Source organism: Histoplasma capsulatum (assembly GCF_000150115.1).
Source record: "Histoplasma capsulatum G186AR genomic scaffold supercont2.4, whole genome shotgun sequence".
Classification (NCBI taxonomy): Eukaryota; Fungi; Ascomycota; class Eurotiomycetes; order Onygenales; family Ajellomycetaceae; genus Histoplasma; species Histoplasma capsulatum.
Genome location: NW_025544804.1, coordinates 714,536 through 731,796, shown reverse-complemented (window position 1 = coordinate 731,796; position 17,261 = coordinate 714,536). Strand labels below are relative to the sequence as shown.

Below are 17,261 nucleotides of genomic sequence, written 5' to 3'. Positions count from 1 at the left end.
CTTTTGTAGTTCCTCTTTCCATACTCACCTCCAGGCCACACTTTCCACGTTTCATCTTCTCAATCTCGATGGATTTTGCATACGTGATCAAAACAACCAATAAGACGAAGGGGAGAGCGGTTAGGGTATTGATGGTTCAGCAATTTCTATGTAAATGGAGATACATAATATCGGAGTAAAGCTGCCGTTGATGATCAGTTAGTAGACGTTCCCTTGATCCACGCGCTATTTAGGTTAGCATGCACTTGTGGGCCTCCCTGGCTTCGCGCCCTTTTCGTTTCATGAGCAGCGGCTCCCTGGCTATGGAAAACAAACATGAGAAATCCGCCCCTTTTCCTCTCATCAATATAACTGGCACTGGACACCTTACTTCTGAGAATTGAAGATGAACACAAAAAAGTTCATCGCCTAGTTTAGAGAACCAATCGATTAGATATAAAGACGCCAAAATTTATAAATATCCCAGCTATGCAACCGTTCCCGCCTCTATAGAGTTAAAATACTGTACATGTTGTGTGGACATACAAATGGGGCCGAACAAGGCCAAATGTATGTAAAAATATGAACCAAAAACACTTCCGCTGTAAGAAGGGAGAAGATGCGTTTGCTTGTTTCCATGGAACACAAGTCTTGCTGGCTTTTTTATTGTATATATGTGATAGAGAGCAAAAAAGACGAGATGTGAGCGTATATTGCGTCTACCAACCCCCGCCGGCCTTCCCAGCAAGTGCCGCAACTCGAGCCATATCTCCTGCCGCACCCGAATCCTTACTCCGGCCTTTACCCACGTCACTTTCTACCTTTCGGAAGGTAGTATAAACAAGCTTTTCCAAGGGGATATTCGTGCTGCGAGACCAGTGGGATAAGATATCGTCACATGTGTGGTGATCTGTGTCATCACTATTCTGTGACGGGTTGGGAGAGACATCGGAATCGGAATCGAAATCGGCCCAAAAATATGCATCATCGACTCGCGCGAGCCAGGCTCGCTGTTCCTGTGGTGCCGGCTTTTGCGTAGATTGTTGATTCTGCTGGTGCTGGTGCTGGTGCTGGTGCTGGTGCTGCTCGTTTGGCCTCAGCGTGTCGATGTCTCGCGCGTCATCGACGCGTATTTGACCACCACCATTCGTGCATCCGCCCGGACACGCCATTACTTCGATATAAGCATAATCTGTGGCTGATGTGCTATTAACTGTAGCCGCACATCCGCCACCTGCCCTGCGACCTATCATAGGATTGGCGCCAGGGAGCCGTGATGCGCGAGGGGGTTTTAGTTTTCGGACTAGGTTTTGGATATTACGAAAACCGTAGTACCGAGCTGCCTTTATAATGGTAGCACCTGACGGAGAGATCAGGGCGTATTCTATCACATCGGAATTTCGACCACGCTGCGTTTGGATTTGGCTTCCTGGGTTCCGATGTTGGTATGTTGTGAGGATGTGGTAGAGATAGCCCCCTGACGTGCCAGCAGCGGAGGGTTGGACGAACTGGCTAGATTTAGGAAATAAGAAAGGCGCAAAATAGGGATCAGGGAATAACGGGACAAATGGTGAAGGCAATGGCTGTAATGGGAGGTTTCTGAGAGAGATATTTCGGGAGGTCGCTAACATGAGGAGTTCGCGGGAAGTGATGACGCAGTCAACATCTCGCACGGGAGAATATGATTCCGTTGGAGAATGTCCTTTTTGTGTCATAGATGAAGCGTCCTGCCAAGAAGCATCCGTTAATTCTTGCCGGCTAGCTTCCAGCTTTTTATCAAAACAAGGCATGATGGCCAAGTGCCAAATCTGTGAGGATGAGATATTCAATGCCTTGCTCAGCACGGTTTTCACCAAGGTCCCCGTAAGGGCTTGTGGGGATTTTAAGCGGGATATGTGAGGTAGGACATGTGGATGAGTCTTTTCAGCGTAACATATCCATCCTGGACAAGCAGAGGATAGAACTGGTCGCTTCGGGGCCGGAAAAGTTTCGGTGAGGGTGTCCTTGGAGCTATTCAACGACTCCGTAACTTCGCTCACACTGAGTTCCAAGCAGACCTGCCGCATAACGTTTGTATCAATCACCCAGGTAAAGCCATTGCCATAGGCGCCTCCAGCCCTTAACCCCTCGGGCCCACTCAGGAATTGCTCAATTAAGTATCCGGCTTCGCGCTCAGAAATTCCATACGTTGCGGCCAAGCTTGCTCTGGCCTGCGGGCTGACACTTGCAACGAATATCTTTCCACCACTTTCTGTTGTCCTTTGCTCGCCTTCTGCAGAGAAACCGGCATCATTTTCTCGTAACCTTTGAGCGTTACTGCACTCGTTCAGTTCGTCGATTCGTAATTCTGCGCACGAGTCCAATGTATTAAGCACTTCAGCGTGCGACTGTAGGGACACTAAAACGGCCTCAGCTGATGTGACGCATCCTGAACATGCCAGACAATCCGACAGGGAAATTTGCACGGAGGGTAGGTTGTCAGGTTCGATCTTGTCTTCCCTTGCAACTTCATATACATCCTATTACCAAACCAACAAACATATGAAAAGCATGTCAGTGGAAAAGCTGATTTTATTTATTTCCTTATGTATCTCGGAGGCGCTAGGATGGGTTAAAAATATACATACCTTAGAATTTTTATCAGTTTTGCGGGGCAACGATTCAATGGGCTTTATGCAGGCAACCCCTGGAGAGATGAAGTCATTTAAGTCATCTGCCGACAGAATTGCACTCATGACGACGGTGAAGCAACAGAACGACGCTGAGATGGTCGTAAAGACGTCTGACCAAATCTGTGAGCACGAGCTATTGAAGTAAATGGCAATAGCTCTAAAGACAGAAATCAATAGAGATACAGCGCAAAACAAACGATATAAAAGTATGTCGAGGCAAAAAAGATTCAAGCACCCGTTCCGCTGAGTAATCCGGCATTCGGCTTGGGCCCGAAAAGGTGGGGCCAACCGCCCCCGCACTAGTACTAATCTGGCCTGATCGTTCGAGATAAGCTTCTTGCTTCCGGCAGAATTTCTTATCGCTCTCACCGCCTTCAGAAAGCTGCCTAAGTGGCTGAGTCAGGCGCCCATACAGCCCGACGGATTGTTAGCATTCAGGTTTATATATTAGGCATACTGCTGCTCGACAGGGAGGGATTTAGTGCGGGATGCTTTTAATCTGCTCAACTTCATTTCCAATCCTGGCTAAATATTGAGGATGGCTGAACCTCCAAATCGCAAGCTGGTGCAAACCGTGCTCAATCTCCACCCCGAGCGGAGAAGGGATCAGGGAAGCTCCCGCTCCCCATATTTTGTCCGCCAGTCCCCGAATGACGATACAACAGACGGACGTGCGCAAAATGATTCACAAGACAAGATGGAGGATATACAACCTAGCCCCTCGACATTACAGCCACAGGAGTCATCCATTAGCAGTATATCCACCATCCACGAAGCCGCTCTAGAGTGTAAACACGCAATCAGGGCTCGTCGCAAATACCTCTCCTCCATAGCCGCTGAAACCACGGCTTTGCTTCCGAATATTCTCGCGACTGCCCCTCATGCTCCTCCAAAAGGATACCTATATGCCCCTCCAAAACCGCCCCGTCTTTCCCCTCGCTTCTGCCCGAATCTGCCTCCTACAACAATCCGCATCCACGATGCGGATACCTTCGACACAGCGATTGGCTTGGCGGAATGTTCCAAGTACATCACAATCAAGGACAAGAAGCCCGTCTGCATCCTGAACATGGCCAATGCAAACAATGCAGGTGGCGGCTGGAAGCGTGGGGCGTTGGCGCAGGAAGAAGCGCTCTGTTATCGAAGTAGTCTTAGCTTCTCGTTGAAGCTACGATACTATCCGATTCCAGAGATGGGGGCAATATACTCCCCGACGGTGCTGGTGATTCGGGCCAATATGGATGAAGGCGAACATAAGCTGCTCGATTTAGAGCAGCCAGACAAGCTACCAGTGGTCAGCGTGGTGTCCGTGGCAGCGCTCTGTTTGCCTGAAGTTAGGACAAGGGAAGTGCCTGGAGTGGGGATTAGGCAGGTTTATAAAGACCCTGCAGATCGGGAAATTATGAAGGAGAAGATGAGGGTAGTTCTGCGGACTGCAGCTGTGAATCAGCATCGGCGATTGGTACTAGGGGCTCTGGGTTGTGGGGCGTTTGAGAATCCGAAGGAGGAGGTTGCGGATTGCTGGGGCGAGGTTTTTCAGGAGCGTGAATTCAGTGGCGGGTGGTGGGAAAGCATCATATTTGCTGTCATGGATGATCGTGATGAGGGGAAAGATGGGGATGGTAATTTTGGTGTGTTCTATAAACGACTAGATGGAGTCTTCGTTTAAGATTGATTTGTACCTAGATTCCCCTAACTCCTAGAGGAGAATTGTTTGCGCATACCCCCATGAAGAATCCCTTTGTTTTATCGAAAACCGACGGAATTAAGTAGAAAATTTGACAAGAAATGGATGCGGATGATCGGCCACACACCGTCAATACTACTGAAACAAATATACTCATGAACAATGAAATAACGAAACTGTTTTAACGATTTCTTTCTTTTGCTTAGTGAACCATCACATGCGCCTGAATCCCTCCCTAATCACTTCCTCGAACGAGAGGATTTCCCACGCCTTGAAGATGATTCAGTTTGCGCAACTGCCTTTTGCTTCTGCCCGTGTGCCTCCTCATCACCTTCTACTGTCGGTTCAACTTTCGACTTCTTAGTTGCAGCTTTCTTGGTGGAAGATTCCTCCTTAGGGTTCTCTGCCCCTTTGTTCTCCTTTGCAACGGCGCCTCTCTTCTTCTTAGGTGGCGGTAACTCATCGATCTCTGTAACCTCATCTTCTGCATCCGCTGCAACTGGGCCTGTTTTTTTCTGTACAGATGGCACTACGGCACTGGTGCGGCCCCCAACGGTGATGAAAACAATTTTGTCGCCATTGGGTAACTTTTGAGAACGATTCTGCTTTCCCTTGCCCCACCGATGCTTGAACAGCCAGTCGGCGGGAAACTTTTCGGAATCTCCCAGGAGATCAACTGACATTGAGCATACGTAGTTGATTGCGGAGTGGAGCTGTTCGATCTGGGCCTCTGGGATGGTATTGCAGTATTGCTCTGGGTGGATTTTGGCATGGTACAATATTTCGTCCCTGATGGAAGATTTCGGTTAGTGTCATCCTTTCTATCCAGAAGCCTACATGGATCGAACGAACCCCATCCAATTTCCAATGCCACTGATATTGGCTTGATCAAGCAGTAAAGCCTTTATGGGAACTTTCTTGCTTGCCAATTTTTTCTTTAGCCAATCCAACGTCATGATATCTTTGTCCAATATGGGATCTGGCCCATTCTCCTTCAGCGGACTATGTTTTCTGATCTCAGCTCCAGGGCAATCGACCAACCGCACTCGTGCAAGCCGTCGTGGATCGACGAATGCAGCTTCAGAATTCGAGGAATCATCAAGTTGGAGCCTAAATTTCCAGAATTTCGGCGGCCACACCGGTTCTTCATTCTTCGGCGACGGGGCGGTTCGACTATAATGCGTGTTCACGTTTGTGAACTTCAGCCAACCAGTCATGCCGAAATGCATGACAGGATGGGGCGGCGAGGACATGATTATCCAGAAATATTTCCCTTGCTGCCCAGAACCCACAATCTTTTTACCCTCCATGTGTTTCTTGAACTCCGCTGCTGAGGTTCCCGCTTTGCCAAAGACGATGGGGTCATCTTGGGCGTGGACTCGGGTGATGGTTTTGCCAACAAGATATGTGCGAATGTAGTGGACAATTCGCGCCACTTCTGCTAACTCAGGCATGACTGAAACAATGTAGGATAGGACTTGAGGTGTATCGATAAGTTCGACGTTGTATATTTAAATATATTTTAAATATGATATGAAAATTGAACGAATGTGCCTTGTTCTGTAAATTGAATCTTGGGGCAGCACCTGACAGCTTGCAGAAAAACAGGTTAAATTTCCTTCAAAAAGAGCACAGCACAAAAATCCTAATGACTCTTAACGGGAGGAACCGCTGGGGAGTGACGCAGTGATCAGAGACATGAGGGATTCCAGAAAATTATGGGTTCGTGTCGTTGCAGGCAGACGCATCAAAACTAAACCCTGGAAGCTATTAGGCGGATTAGTCAGCAGGAGCAATGCCGAATTAATCGCGGCTTGGACGAACCGGGAATGACAAGCTCCTCGAATATTCGGGTTTGCAGCATTTTCTCTGTCACCCAGCGTTTGACCGATTTGTCGTGTAGAAGGTATTCGTCAGATGAATTTGGCTACTTCAGGGATGTAGTGGGACGCGTTCTTTAAACACGTAATCATGTGACCTGACGTATAGAGGAGATTCGCCAACTTCCGACTTATTCCCTGTAAAATTTCACAAACAATTAGCCGGCTCGAATACACACCATTTTTACTGTGCTAATTTATTCTCTTGTGTTTTTCAGTTTATAAAATATTCCTTAGGCGTATATAAAATTTTTATCAGCCAACCCTGAGGCTGAGGGCTTGCTATAACACAATCCCATCCTCAGCTGGCCATTGACAGATTGAACGGTCCAAACAAAGTTCATGCGGAATTGGTTTTGGGCTAAGCTGTCCCCATCAGACGACGTGCCGTCGATGCTGGCAAAAAGGGAAATGTCCCGGCCCCTTTCTCAGCCATATCTGTCTCCGCAATTCTGTTTCAATGAGAGAGCACTTAGAGGTAAAATACTGAACGCTACCCCAGCAAACCCAACTAGATTAGATTCTGTTTAAAAAAAATAGAAACAATAACTAACCGGATATACCCCTTCCTCTGCATTATCTGTAGACTTCCTCCGCATCTCACGATCTACAATAGACGACTCCATCACACAGAATTTAAATGCCCTCCTGACTCCAGCACAGAAAGGGTTTGACCTTTCTATAACAACAACCCGACAGACAGACTATGAAAGTAAAGGTCAAATAGAGCCGGAAAAATGCAAGTCGTTCCAGAATAATGTTCTCTTCCCTTCCTGGCAGAACCGATCCGACGTCCTGAATTATTGCGCTGGTGTGGCAACGAGCCCAGACCCGGACGACCCGGAACTTCTTCTGCGCCAGGGGGAATCGGCAAAGGATAGGGAAAGAGTCGTTGATGAGCGATTGGATCCGTATTCGGCAAGGTTTTTCCCGCGAGAAGCCAGGACGGAATCGCTAGCTATGTTGCTGAGAAATGAGCGCGGAGTTGAACGCATTATACGATCGAGGACGTGGGAATTGGTTGCAGAGCGTTGTGGTGGGTTATCTGTAAGATGGGAGGATGCTTTGGATCGCTGGCGGGAGGAACAAGATCGGAAAAAATAACGGGAGCTCGCCCTAGCAGGTTTGTTCGTCATTCCCTTGTTTGGTCGACGACGCAACAAACGCTGCCTTGGATGTAGTGGATGCCGTTGGGGCTTCGACAGTGCTGTTAAAAGTACACGTAAATGAACGCTATACGGTTCTACTTGCTCTTTCTGTACTATATGTTGGTATAGATGATGATTGATAAATGTACTGTACAAATATTCCGCCTCATAGACGAGCGACTGTAAAATTTTGTGTAGGCTCTCAGTCAGGTTCTTGGGCCGAAAGAGGGTTCATAGTAGAACAAGAACAATTTATGCAATTATAATTATCAATAAAGCCTAAAGATCAGAAGTATGGGAAATGCGACTGGAACGTTCATATCAGCTGCTGCAGCGTAGATATCGTCTTTCTCAACTGGAAGCTCTGAGGTACGGTACATGTACTAAACCCCTTCCCATTCCCTTCTTATTCGCTTTCTCCGTCCATGACTCCAGCTGTGGTAAGAACTCATTACTGGCGGGAGTCATAAGAGAGCACACTGTTCTCCAAGTGGTCTTGTCAGTCCTTAATTTTGAGTCACAATGACGGGCTCTGTTACAGATTTTGAGACAGAATTACGATGCAACAACATCCTGTCTGCGAATCTCTGAAGGCAGCTGCAACAGAAGCTAGCCTTAAGTAACCTCAGCAGCAAGTCGCCGCTTGAGCCCCTACAGCCCTTCTGAAGCACTCAAATATTGTATGGTCTCGCGGTTAACCAGCTTAACCGGGCTTTAGTAACGTTGAATGCTCGGCAGTCGGCGTTCTCCACGTGACCCGGCAACGGCTACTCGCGGCGCGGACAACCCCGTTCTCGGCGCAATACCCCAACGCCATAAACAACGTTGCCGGCTTAAAGAGGTCAGCATCCTCCCAATTGCTTCCTTTCTTCTTTCTATCCAACCGGAGACATGATGCCTCTACGCTGCAGAGGGTCTTTTGCCCAAGCGCTTCTCTCAAACAGCTCTCCAGTTCGTCTGGTGCCAGCTATTTCTCGCATCTCCAGCATTTCTCCCCGCCAGAGATTTCATACGTCCCCCGCATCATGCGCACTCAGGTCTCAGATTCTGAAGGATGTCGGTGAAGGTACGCTATTCCGTTTGATGCTGGAAACGAAAGAAACATGCGCTAACGTATACCTAATGTAGGAATCACCGAGATCCAGATCATACAATGGTATGTGCAAGAGGGAGCGAAGATTGAGGAATGGAAGCCATTATGCCAGTATCAGTCTGACAAAGCTGTTGACGATGTATGTGTCCTTGGCCAGGCCAATTCGCCTCTAGCGCCCTGGTTCGTGCTAACCAATCTCTGCAGATAACGTCGAGATACGATGGGGTCATAAAGAAATTGCACTTCCAGGCCGATGATACTGTGCCAACGGGAATGGTATGCTATGAGGCCCAAAACGAATCTATGCTAATCATAATGGCTAATGCGATTCTAAGGCTTTGTGCGATATTGATGTGGACGAATCGAAATATCCCGATGAAAACGCTCCTCCACCAACTAACGAACCCCCGCCCCCACACCCGATACCAGAGCAGGTTGCAAAACCTCCTGCTGTCAATGTGGCTACGGAAGCACTATCAGAACCCGTTGTAGAAGCCATATCTTCCCCATTCAAATTCGCTTCTCTTGCAACACCGGCTGTCCGCGGTATGTTGAAGGAGCTGAAGGTGGATATATTAAGCGTAAGCGGAACCGGCAAGGATGGAAGAGTTCTGAAAGAGGATGTTCTCCGATACGTCGCGGAGCGAGACGCCACACCAGCCCCGACAGCGCCATCAGTACCCCAACCTACACAACCTGTGTCGGGCGTTGACACCACACAGATAGAAACCACCACCCCATTAACTCCAATTCAGTCTCAAATGTTCAAGACCATGACCCGGTCACTTACCATCCCTCACTTCCTTTACGCCGACGAACTCAACATTAGATCGTTATCCTCCATCCGCAAGAAACTTGCAACACACCCAACCGAGCCGCTTAAACTGTCCTATCTTCCCTTCATCATCAAAGCCGTCTCCCTCTCCCTAAATTCCTTCCCTCTCCTAAACGCAAGAGTTGACACCACCACCAACCCCACCAAGCCTGCCCTAGTTATGCGGTCAAGCCACAACATCGGTGTAGCCATGGACACTCCAACAGGTCTTCTAGTACCCAATATCAAAAACGTCCAGGCCCGCTCCATTCTCGACATTGCGGCAGAACTCGCTCGCCTCAGTGAAGTGGCGCGTGCAGGCAAGTTGACGCCCACGGACCTGAACGGTGGAACCATCACCGTATCCAACATTGGCAATATTGGCGGCACCTACGTCGGCCCTGTCATTGTGCCGAATGAGGTTGCTATTCTTGGTGTCGGGAGGGCCAAAACCGTTCCCGTCTTTGACGAGGCTGGTAATGTGGTCAAGGGCGAAAAAGTGAATTTTAGCTGGAGTGCGGATCATAGAGTTGTGGATGGGGCTACGATGGCCAGGATGGCAGATAAGGTTAGGTTGTATTTGGAGGAGCCTGAGTCGATGATGCTAGCTCTCAGATAAGGATATTTCGGTAAATCGAGCTTAACATAAGTATATTTTTTTCTGCCATTATACACAGGGAGAAAAGGGTGGCCTTTTTTTTTATATTTGTTTTATTGCGTTTTATTTTCTTTTTTTTTTTAAAAAAACTTTTTCTCACGTTCTATTTACCTCTCCAAAACCGACGGGTATATACGCTGAATCTTCAAACCCCCTTTGGCTTGTGTGATGGCTTTTACACATATTTTCTGTTCTGTCTCCAAAGGTATTAGGGTATGCAAAGGTTGAATGGCTCGCAGTACATGTCGATAGATAAATGTATCAAAAACTATGCACACAATAGAATATATTATTTATTATTCCTACACCGCTGGACCTAGAAAAATTATGCGGGAGCTCAGTATATATTAATAAGGAGAAAAAACCATGCAGCAGACACACCACTGCTGGACTCAAAAACCCCCCCTGGAACAATAGAATATACAATCATCCCTTTTGTTCCGTTTGCCAGCATATGTCTTGTACTGTACAAACAGAATTTAATGTGACGAACTAGTCAGTAACCAGGTGAGGGAATAGTGAGGAAAAGAAAACGGAGATCATCCAATTGGTTTCCCGGAGAATATGAGGCGAGCATTATTTGGGGGTCCTTTCTTGTTATATCCTGTTATATGTTATATACATGTGTATACAGCATGATTTATTCGATCTATGGTTCAACATCGGTGATGCGGGGTGAAATCGAGCGCTATCTTGAAAATATTGAGAAGGCTTTGCTCTCTTCTGCAGATGAGTTTATATTCTTTATTTAAAGTCTTTTATCTTGTTTAAGTTTAAGAAAGCGGGGAGGGGAAATGGAAGGAGGGTGTGTAATAATGTTATTGCGATAATCTCAAGGAATAGCAAGCACCGATCGAACGACAATCAAAAAGGAGAATAATGGAAGGGGTAAAAGGGAGAACAGCAAGGAAGCAGGTAGACCCAAACGCTAATTTCCCACAATGTTTCTTCCAAAGTCTTTCCTCACGCCGAAATGTATCCTCTTTCCCATCTTGTTAGGACTTAAGAGATAGAAACGCCCTTCGTTACACTGAATATGCCAAAACACGCCTTGCAAAACCACTCTGTGGACGGAGATGCTGAACGGGAGAAGAGAGGGGCAAAAATTAGGACTCGCGCAACAGACAGAACAAAGATTTAAAATCAAGAGTGAGAAGAGCACCCCGCCCTAGTGCTTGAACTAAAAAAAAAAAAAATTATGACGCCGGAATATTCATCACAGAACAAGGGAACGAGGAGCTAAGAGACAAATTGAAAAAATATTTAAAAACATGAGAAATGAGAAAAGGCAATGGGCAGAAGTCATGAAGCAAGTAGATTGCGGAGCGGGAACTTGAGTCTAATTGTCCGCGGGTATGGTGCTAGTGTCTGATTGATTGAAATTGTGAGGTGTGGAACTTCCATCGGCTTTCTTCTGTTGTCAGACGTTGGAAATCAATTGGGTCACACGGGAAGAGAATAATCTCTTTCACCTTTGTATGGAAAGGAGTCATAATCAAATGGATATCGATTCTCTCTGGCAAGCAGGAGGCAATGGATGTCGCAGTGGATTGAGTTTTCAACGTTCGTTATCGGTCAAATAAAACGAATGTATGCGGGATCGAAGCCCAACAGCCTTGCCTGCTCCAGCTTTGGATGTAGTTCGCAGAGTAGAGAGCGTCTATTCGTTGTCCGCGTGTATCCCTTCCGGATAGAGGGGGTGGTGATGGCAGGGGGATCCCCAACGAAGCTGTGGTCGCCTATAATCCCGAAAAAAATAAAAAGCTCCAACAGGCTTTCTTACTTATATTGCTCCATAATTCGATCTACCTCGCGATTCACACGATCCTGCACCACATTCGGCTTGGCGTCGCACGACACGGTTATCGCATCCCCCTCGGAGCCCGACACTGGTTTTTCCAGAGCTTGGAACTGTGAATGGACCATCGTAGGCGGCATGTAATGACCCTTCCGCGCCGTAACTCGCCGGACAAGCACGTCCTCTTCGGCGTCGAGGTAGATAAAGTGGATTTGGACCGTGGGGTGGTTGTAGGCTGCGACCCGCATGACGTCACGATACTTCCTCTTTAACGCGGAACATGTCACCACGACGGCTGAGCGTCGTTGAAGCGACTCTATAGCGGCGTCGCGCAGTGCGATTAGCCAGTCCCACCGGTCCCCATCGTCCAGCGGGATGTTATTTCTCATCTTCTGCTTGTTGCTTTCTGGGTGGTACTTTGGTTTTAGTACTGTTAGTTTTCCGGAACTATATCCTTTGCAGTACCTTCAGGCATATGCTGTGAAGCGACATCCTTGAGGTGGTGAGACTAGGGAAGAAGAGGTTGTAGTTACTGACGTCGTCACCTTCAATATATTCCACTTGCAGCTTCTTACTCAAGCTTTTGGCGACTGTCGTTTTCCCACAGCCTGCAGGGCCTGTGATGATCCAAATGTGCTGTAAATCGTGGTTTTGTGTTCTCATGGCTTGCTCCGTGGCTCGTTGACTTGGATAGGGAATATTGGAAATAGAGTTGCATCGTGAGATAGGGGTATGTCGTGGATGAATGGTAAGGGGTATACTAGTAGCTGGTGTAGGGTGCATGTATACACGCCGGTTTGTATCTTGTGCAGAGAGCATGATTGTGTATTATGGGAGAGTTGACTAGGTTTGAGATCTAGGTTGCTTAAAGTTTGGTCCCGCAAACAGCTGTTTCCCTTCGCTGAACCTCTTAGATAAATATAAAAGCGAGGCGCTCAATCTGCAAATGAAGGAACAGCAGCTAGTGCCTCAAGAAATAGTAGAGATAGTACCCATAAACCGCGCAGAGACACTTAGAAGGAATAATAAACCAAGGCAGGGTAGACAAAAGCATAACCTTAGTGTCTGAGCAGGGGAGAATGATGACGATGGATCCAGAGAATGGTGGGTGTATAGAGTATAAATATGTTTGGTCACCGGGTAGTTTCACAAAAGTTTGAACTCAGGCGACGAGGACAGGGTACCGATATATATGCCAATTGCTACAGACAGGAGCTGGGGCAAGAATGTGGGGAAGCGCAAGCCCGGTTGGAAATTTGGGGGCCTTGGAAAGCTACTTTTGGGCCCGCCGTCACGGTTCTGGGACCGGCGAAGGTTTGAGTGGGGATTTAATGGGCCAGTTGAAGTATTCAAAACCCCAGGAAAGGCGTTCGAAGCAAGGCGCGGATTCAACTGAAAGCACGCGAACTGAAGGAGCTAAGTTCACTAGATAGGCTTTAACAACGCAGAAAATAAAATAAAATAAAATAAAACAAAAACAAAAACAAAAACAAGGCCAACTAACCAACCGATAAGTGCCAGTGCTGGCCGGATGATATTTCTTCTATTTATTTTAGCGGTATGGGGACAGCTCGGTATTTAAGCTCCCCCTTCCAAGGCACAGGAACCTGGAGGGTGCTCCTGATTGACGCCATGGTCAACCACTGCAATTTAGTTTGCTCCAGCGACGAATCAAGACACGAGTAGAATGAAATAGGTACGAACTCAACACTCGGTGTCGAACTATTGAGTGCCTTGGTTGGGAGTCGATCCAGGTTCAGTCTGGATAGTAGCGCGGACAGGCGTACTCCACAACCGAAGAACCGTCCATGAACCGTCAGGTTTCGAGAAAAGTGGCCCAGGAACCCAATAATGGCGTAGATGGGACAATCCTAAGCCCAAGTCTCAACGCATAATCACTGACTGGCTAGGCATAAATGGAAAGCAAGGAGAGGGGTGATGCAGCCACACTGACAGGATGCCAGACATGAAAGTAAGCGGCAGCATACACAGGAATCTGAAATATGATAAGGATGGACTCCAAACACAATGCCCAAGTTCGAGGGAGTAAGACGCAGTTTGAGGACAGCCATGGGGGATCCATGCTGGGATCCATGGGAACGACCTCACAAGCTGTGGCGCGGTTCAGACGATGAACAGATCGAGTTTCATGGACGGCCATCGTTTCGACTGCTCGATTTCGGGTTTCTTTTTCTTTTTCCTTTTTTTCTTTTTTGGCGGTTTTGGAATGGGATAATGTCCAGAGGGAGGCCCGAGTGAGTTCATCTTTGCCCTCCTAAAGGTTATGCACGCAAACACTAAACAATAACTAAATAAGGCAAACGGCCCTGGCATGCTTGATCAATACAGGACAGGTCTTCCAAAGACTTTTCTCCCAATTTCTAGTCGTCAAGCCAAACCCCACACTAAATTTGCCGTGGAAGACTAGGAGTGAGCAGGGTTATATTGGCCCATATGTGACCTGTCATTCTATGTAACATCAATCATCAATATAAATTCGACAGGAAACAATGGTAGCCATTTGCTGGGCGAAGGAATTTTTGTTTGCTGGAGAAAAATACCAATAAGCATTCAGCTTCTCCATACTAGTAATAATGGCCTGCGAGACTGCAGATTGAGCAGCTCAATTCAACAGCAAACAGTAAGCTCTCAATGCCCGGATAGGCGATTACTTAGACCGAAACGCATGAGGGCACACCAAGATAATATATCTACATAACTGCATTCAAGGCAATATCGTGACTGGATGAAAAGAATGTGATGGCTTCATGAAATCTGGAGTTGGGCAGGGTAACCGACTGGCATCTATTCAAGGGCTTCCCGAAATCTGCTATACAGTTGGAAGAACTTCATGTGTGAAAATGCGGTGCATCCCTAGGGCTGTCAGGTCTAAAACTTATATCTGCCTGAGGATGCGTTAATATACTGGGTAGATAGAATCGCCGGGAGTAGGTAGCCCACCAATCTGGGATTGATCGGTGTATTGAATGATGTGAGTCAGGGAGGTCACTTTCGTGCAACCTGGGCAAGGAGCTAGCAACTTGAAGGTATGCGCTAGACACTTTTCTTCTCTTTTCGTTCCAACTCCAGCAGATCAACCATAAATTTGCCCACGACTTTCTCTTTATAGCCCGTTTTTTCATAGGGATTGTCTAGATTGGCATTACGCCAACCACGACTTTGGATCGGTTGAAAGAAATTGCGGAGAAGGATACAAATGAGAGCAATACGTGATGTGCTGCAATCAATGCTTTTACATAGAAGTTGACCTCTGTGAGGCTGACTCGTTAGTAGCCTATTCGGCTATTCCGGAGGCTGCACCAAGCCGCAATTACCGCGGATGACATGGGAATATTTATGCGGCAGAAGAACAAGGACACTGAAGGGTTTGGGCTGTAACTTGATCCCCAAGAAAAAAAAAACAGCTTTCAAATCCTTAGTGAGGTTGCTACATAGCTCTCAAGTGTTGCCGTCGGGCACTCAGACAAAGCTTCTTGACTGGACACAGGTGTTGCTGGACACATGCACAGTACCAATCTGCTCAAAGCACTCGCAGATAGACGTGTCTCAAAATATTTGAAGTTTTTTCTAATGTCAAAGTGGTTAACCCTAGCCTATCGCCGCCATCGCTAGTAACTCCGATTATGTAGAGTTTATAATATATGGAATGATGCGTACCCCACATGGCCCAGGAAAACACACCAACGGTGGTACGACCCATTTATTTCATGTAAACAGACATCACTCATGGTGCATCCCAAAATCTTTGAATGCGTGTGTGTGCGTGTGTGAAAGCCTGCAAAAGGCTATCTCAAAGCTGACTTGGGATTGGTTGATTCAGTTGTTCCCCGCTCCTCAATTTACACAGGATTGGGTTCAGGGGGCTTTGCTTCGAAGATATTCCTACTCTTAATTCAGCCGTTTGATTTTGTTTTTCTCTCTTTTCATCGTTTTATATTAATATAGTCCATCAGCCCACATTGTCAATTTTAATTCGACGGATTCGTAGATTAGGTCTCTCTTTGATAATATTGGCTCGAAGTATTGAAGTTACTACTTTTGAAGCAACGCCCTTCTTGGCCGGTGCCTCCCAAAAATGCCAATTCCCCTCTTAGGCTCGGTGCTGATAAACTTCGACTTTAAACGGGGTCTCCACATGATGGAATGAATATAATGGTCTTTGAAATGCGGGGTAGACGCTCTGGCGCTTTCGGATTTGAAACCCGCAGCCCTTTGTTGAACCAGTAATCTTCTCAGCTCACTTGGAATCGAGCCGCATGCTTGGGCATCAATGGATAACTCCGTGCTTTTTTGATTGGGACTGGATTGAAAATTTGCGAATTCAGCTGCTCGATCGCGCTTAGCATTGGGTGGAAGAAGGACAAGAATGAAACTGTGTGCATCACATGAAAGATGTCGTCATAGGCTTGCAGCCATGCAGGTTCGAATCTTTCCTCTGCGTAATTAGGCCTGCACCATCTGGTCAATGGTTGGGGCATGCGAGATGTTTTCATGCCTTACTTATCACTGATACGTATTCCCATCCTGCAAAATGGCCTTGGAAAAGGAGCGCAGGTTGCTCGATTGCGGCGATCCTGCAACAAGGATTGATTTGAAGGCAGATCTGAGCGACATATGCAAGTATCAGTATGACATCACTCCGATTGAAGACAAGGATGACTGGGCTGCTGCATTAGACTTGCGCCCATGGCGCATCTCCAGAGCAATCAATACCGCTGCTTCCCGCCGCCATCGGGCGTTATTTGTAATTGTGGCCATTTGTTTAAAATGCACGGACTGGGGCATACAGTTGAACGTGGTTAATAAAAAGTTGAACATGGTTAATTTTTCGGGCCGGAATAACCTTCGGCGTGGTTTTGACCATAAACCATGCCAAACCCCCCATTAAAACTACATACACTAGTCATATCTTATACATATCTTACACATCTTCAAATGCATCAGATACAGTGATTTTATCATATTTCTCAAGAGCTCTATTTCTTAGCTAACCTAGATTCTAACTTTAGATCACTAATTCTAACTCATAACTGCTTTTCAGATGCTAAAGAGCCTCAGATGTTGAAGTAGAAGGACTAAATAAGGGCTGATTAGTAATATGCAGTGAGGGTGTGTAAAAGATGTTTAATGAGTGTAGATTTTAGTGAGGGAGTGAAGGGTTGATCATGGTTTTATTTTGTAGACCCACTTTTTTTAAACCACGTTCAACTGTAACCCGCGGACGGGGCAAGTTCCCTTGATTCCAATTTTGCTTTTTATTTCTGTTAGAAAATGACTCAAGAATGAGTTCGTTAATTCATGGCTAATGTCGAGGGCTGTCTTTGTTTTTTCAAATGTGCATTCCGCCTTTAGAATGACCCCGATAATATCAAATCTGCCAGAGGAACCATTACCAACAAAAAGCTGGAATGTCCCACCAGGAATTGGCATCCAGCTGGATAGGTATTTTCGCGGAGACAGCGTGAAAACCAGCGCGGCCAGCAACCTGTTTTCTCAGCTGTATGCTGAGCG

The 17,261-nt window shown here is 46.8% G+C and overlaps 7 protein-coding genes across 7 annotated transcripts; 3 read left to right on the top strand and 4 right to left on the bottom strand.

Moving 5' to 3' along the window:
* Positions 1 to 432: 432 nt before the first annotated feature.
* Positions 433 to 2,714, bottom strand: HCBG_03356 (nuclear prelamin A recognition factor-like protein; the record flags this gene model as incomplete). Its single annotated transcript, XM_045430405.1, has 2 exons — positions 433 to 2,366; positions 2,607 to 2,714. The coding sequence occupies 2 exons, from the start codon at positions 2,712 to 2,714 to the stop codon at positions 699 to 701; spliced, it is 1,776 nt and encodes a 591-aa protein (XP_045288548.1).
* A 475-nt stretch (positions 2,715 to 3,189) lies between these two features.
* Positions 3,190 to 4,320, top strand: HCBG_03355 (uncharacterized protein; the record flags this gene model as incomplete). The annotated part of the gene is made up of 1 exon (XM_045430404.1): positions 3,190 to 4,320. One exon carries the CDS (start codon positions 3,190 to 3,192, stop codon positions 4,318 to 4,320), a length of 1,131 nt encoding a protein of 376 aa, XP_045288547.1.
* Positions 4,321 to 4,447: 127 nt separating this feature from the next.
* Positions 4,448 to 6,001, bottom strand: HCBG_03354 (uncharacterized protein; the record flags this gene model as incomplete). The annotated part of the gene is made up of 2 exons (XM_045430403.1): positions 4,448 to 5,127; positions 5,191 to 6,001. 2 exons carry the CDS (start codon positions 5,790 to 5,792, stop codon positions 4,578 to 4,580), a joined length of 1,152 nt encoding a protein of 383 aa, XP_045288546.1.
* A 559-nt stretch (positions 6,002 to 6,560) lies between these two features.
* HCBG_03353 (uncharacterized protein) lies at positions 6,561 to 7,322 on the top strand (the record flags this gene model as incomplete). The annotated part of the gene is made up of 2 exons (XM_045430402.1): positions 6,561 to 6,696; positions 6,805 to 7,322. 2 exons carry the CDS (start codon positions 6,561 to 6,563, stop codon positions 7,320 to 7,322), a joined length of 654 nt encoding a protein of 217 aa, XP_045288545.1.
* Positions 7,323 to 8,185: 863 nt separating this feature from the next.
* On the top strand, positions 8,186 to 10,237 carry HCBG_03352 (dihydrolipoamide branched chain transacylase E2; the record flags this gene model as incomplete). Its single annotated transcript, XM_045430401.1, has 4 exons — positions 8,186 to 8,432; positions 8,495 to 8,598; positions 8,664 to 8,735; positions 8,795 to 10,237. The coding sequence occupies 4 exons, from the start codon at positions 8,261 to 8,263 to the stop codon at positions 9,890 to 9,892; spliced, it is 1,446 nt and encodes a 481-aa protein (XP_045288544.1).
* Positions 10,238 to 11,710: 1,473 nt separating this feature from the next.
* Positions 11,711 to 12,392, bottom strand: HCBG_03351 (thermoresistant gluconokinase; the record flags this gene model as incomplete). The annotated part of the gene is made up of 2 exons (XM_045430400.1): positions 11,711 to 12,145; positions 12,195 to 12,392. 2 exons carry the CDS (start codon positions 12,390 to 12,392, stop codon positions 11,711 to 11,713), a joined length of 633 nt encoding a protein of 210 aa, XP_045288543.1.
* An 884-nt stretch (positions 12,393 to 13,276) lies between these two features.
* HCBG_03350 (uncharacterized protein) lies at positions 13,277 to 13,890 on the bottom strand (the record flags this gene model as incomplete). The annotated part of the gene is made up of 2 exons (XM_045430399.1): positions 13,277 to 13,600; positions 13,684 to 13,890. The coding sequence occupies 2 exons, from the start codon at positions 13,888 to 13,890 to the stop codon at positions 13,277 to 13,279; spliced, it is 531 nt and encodes a 176-aa protein (XP_045288542.1).
* Between the last annotated feature and the right edge of the window lie 3,371 nt (positions 13,891 to 17,261).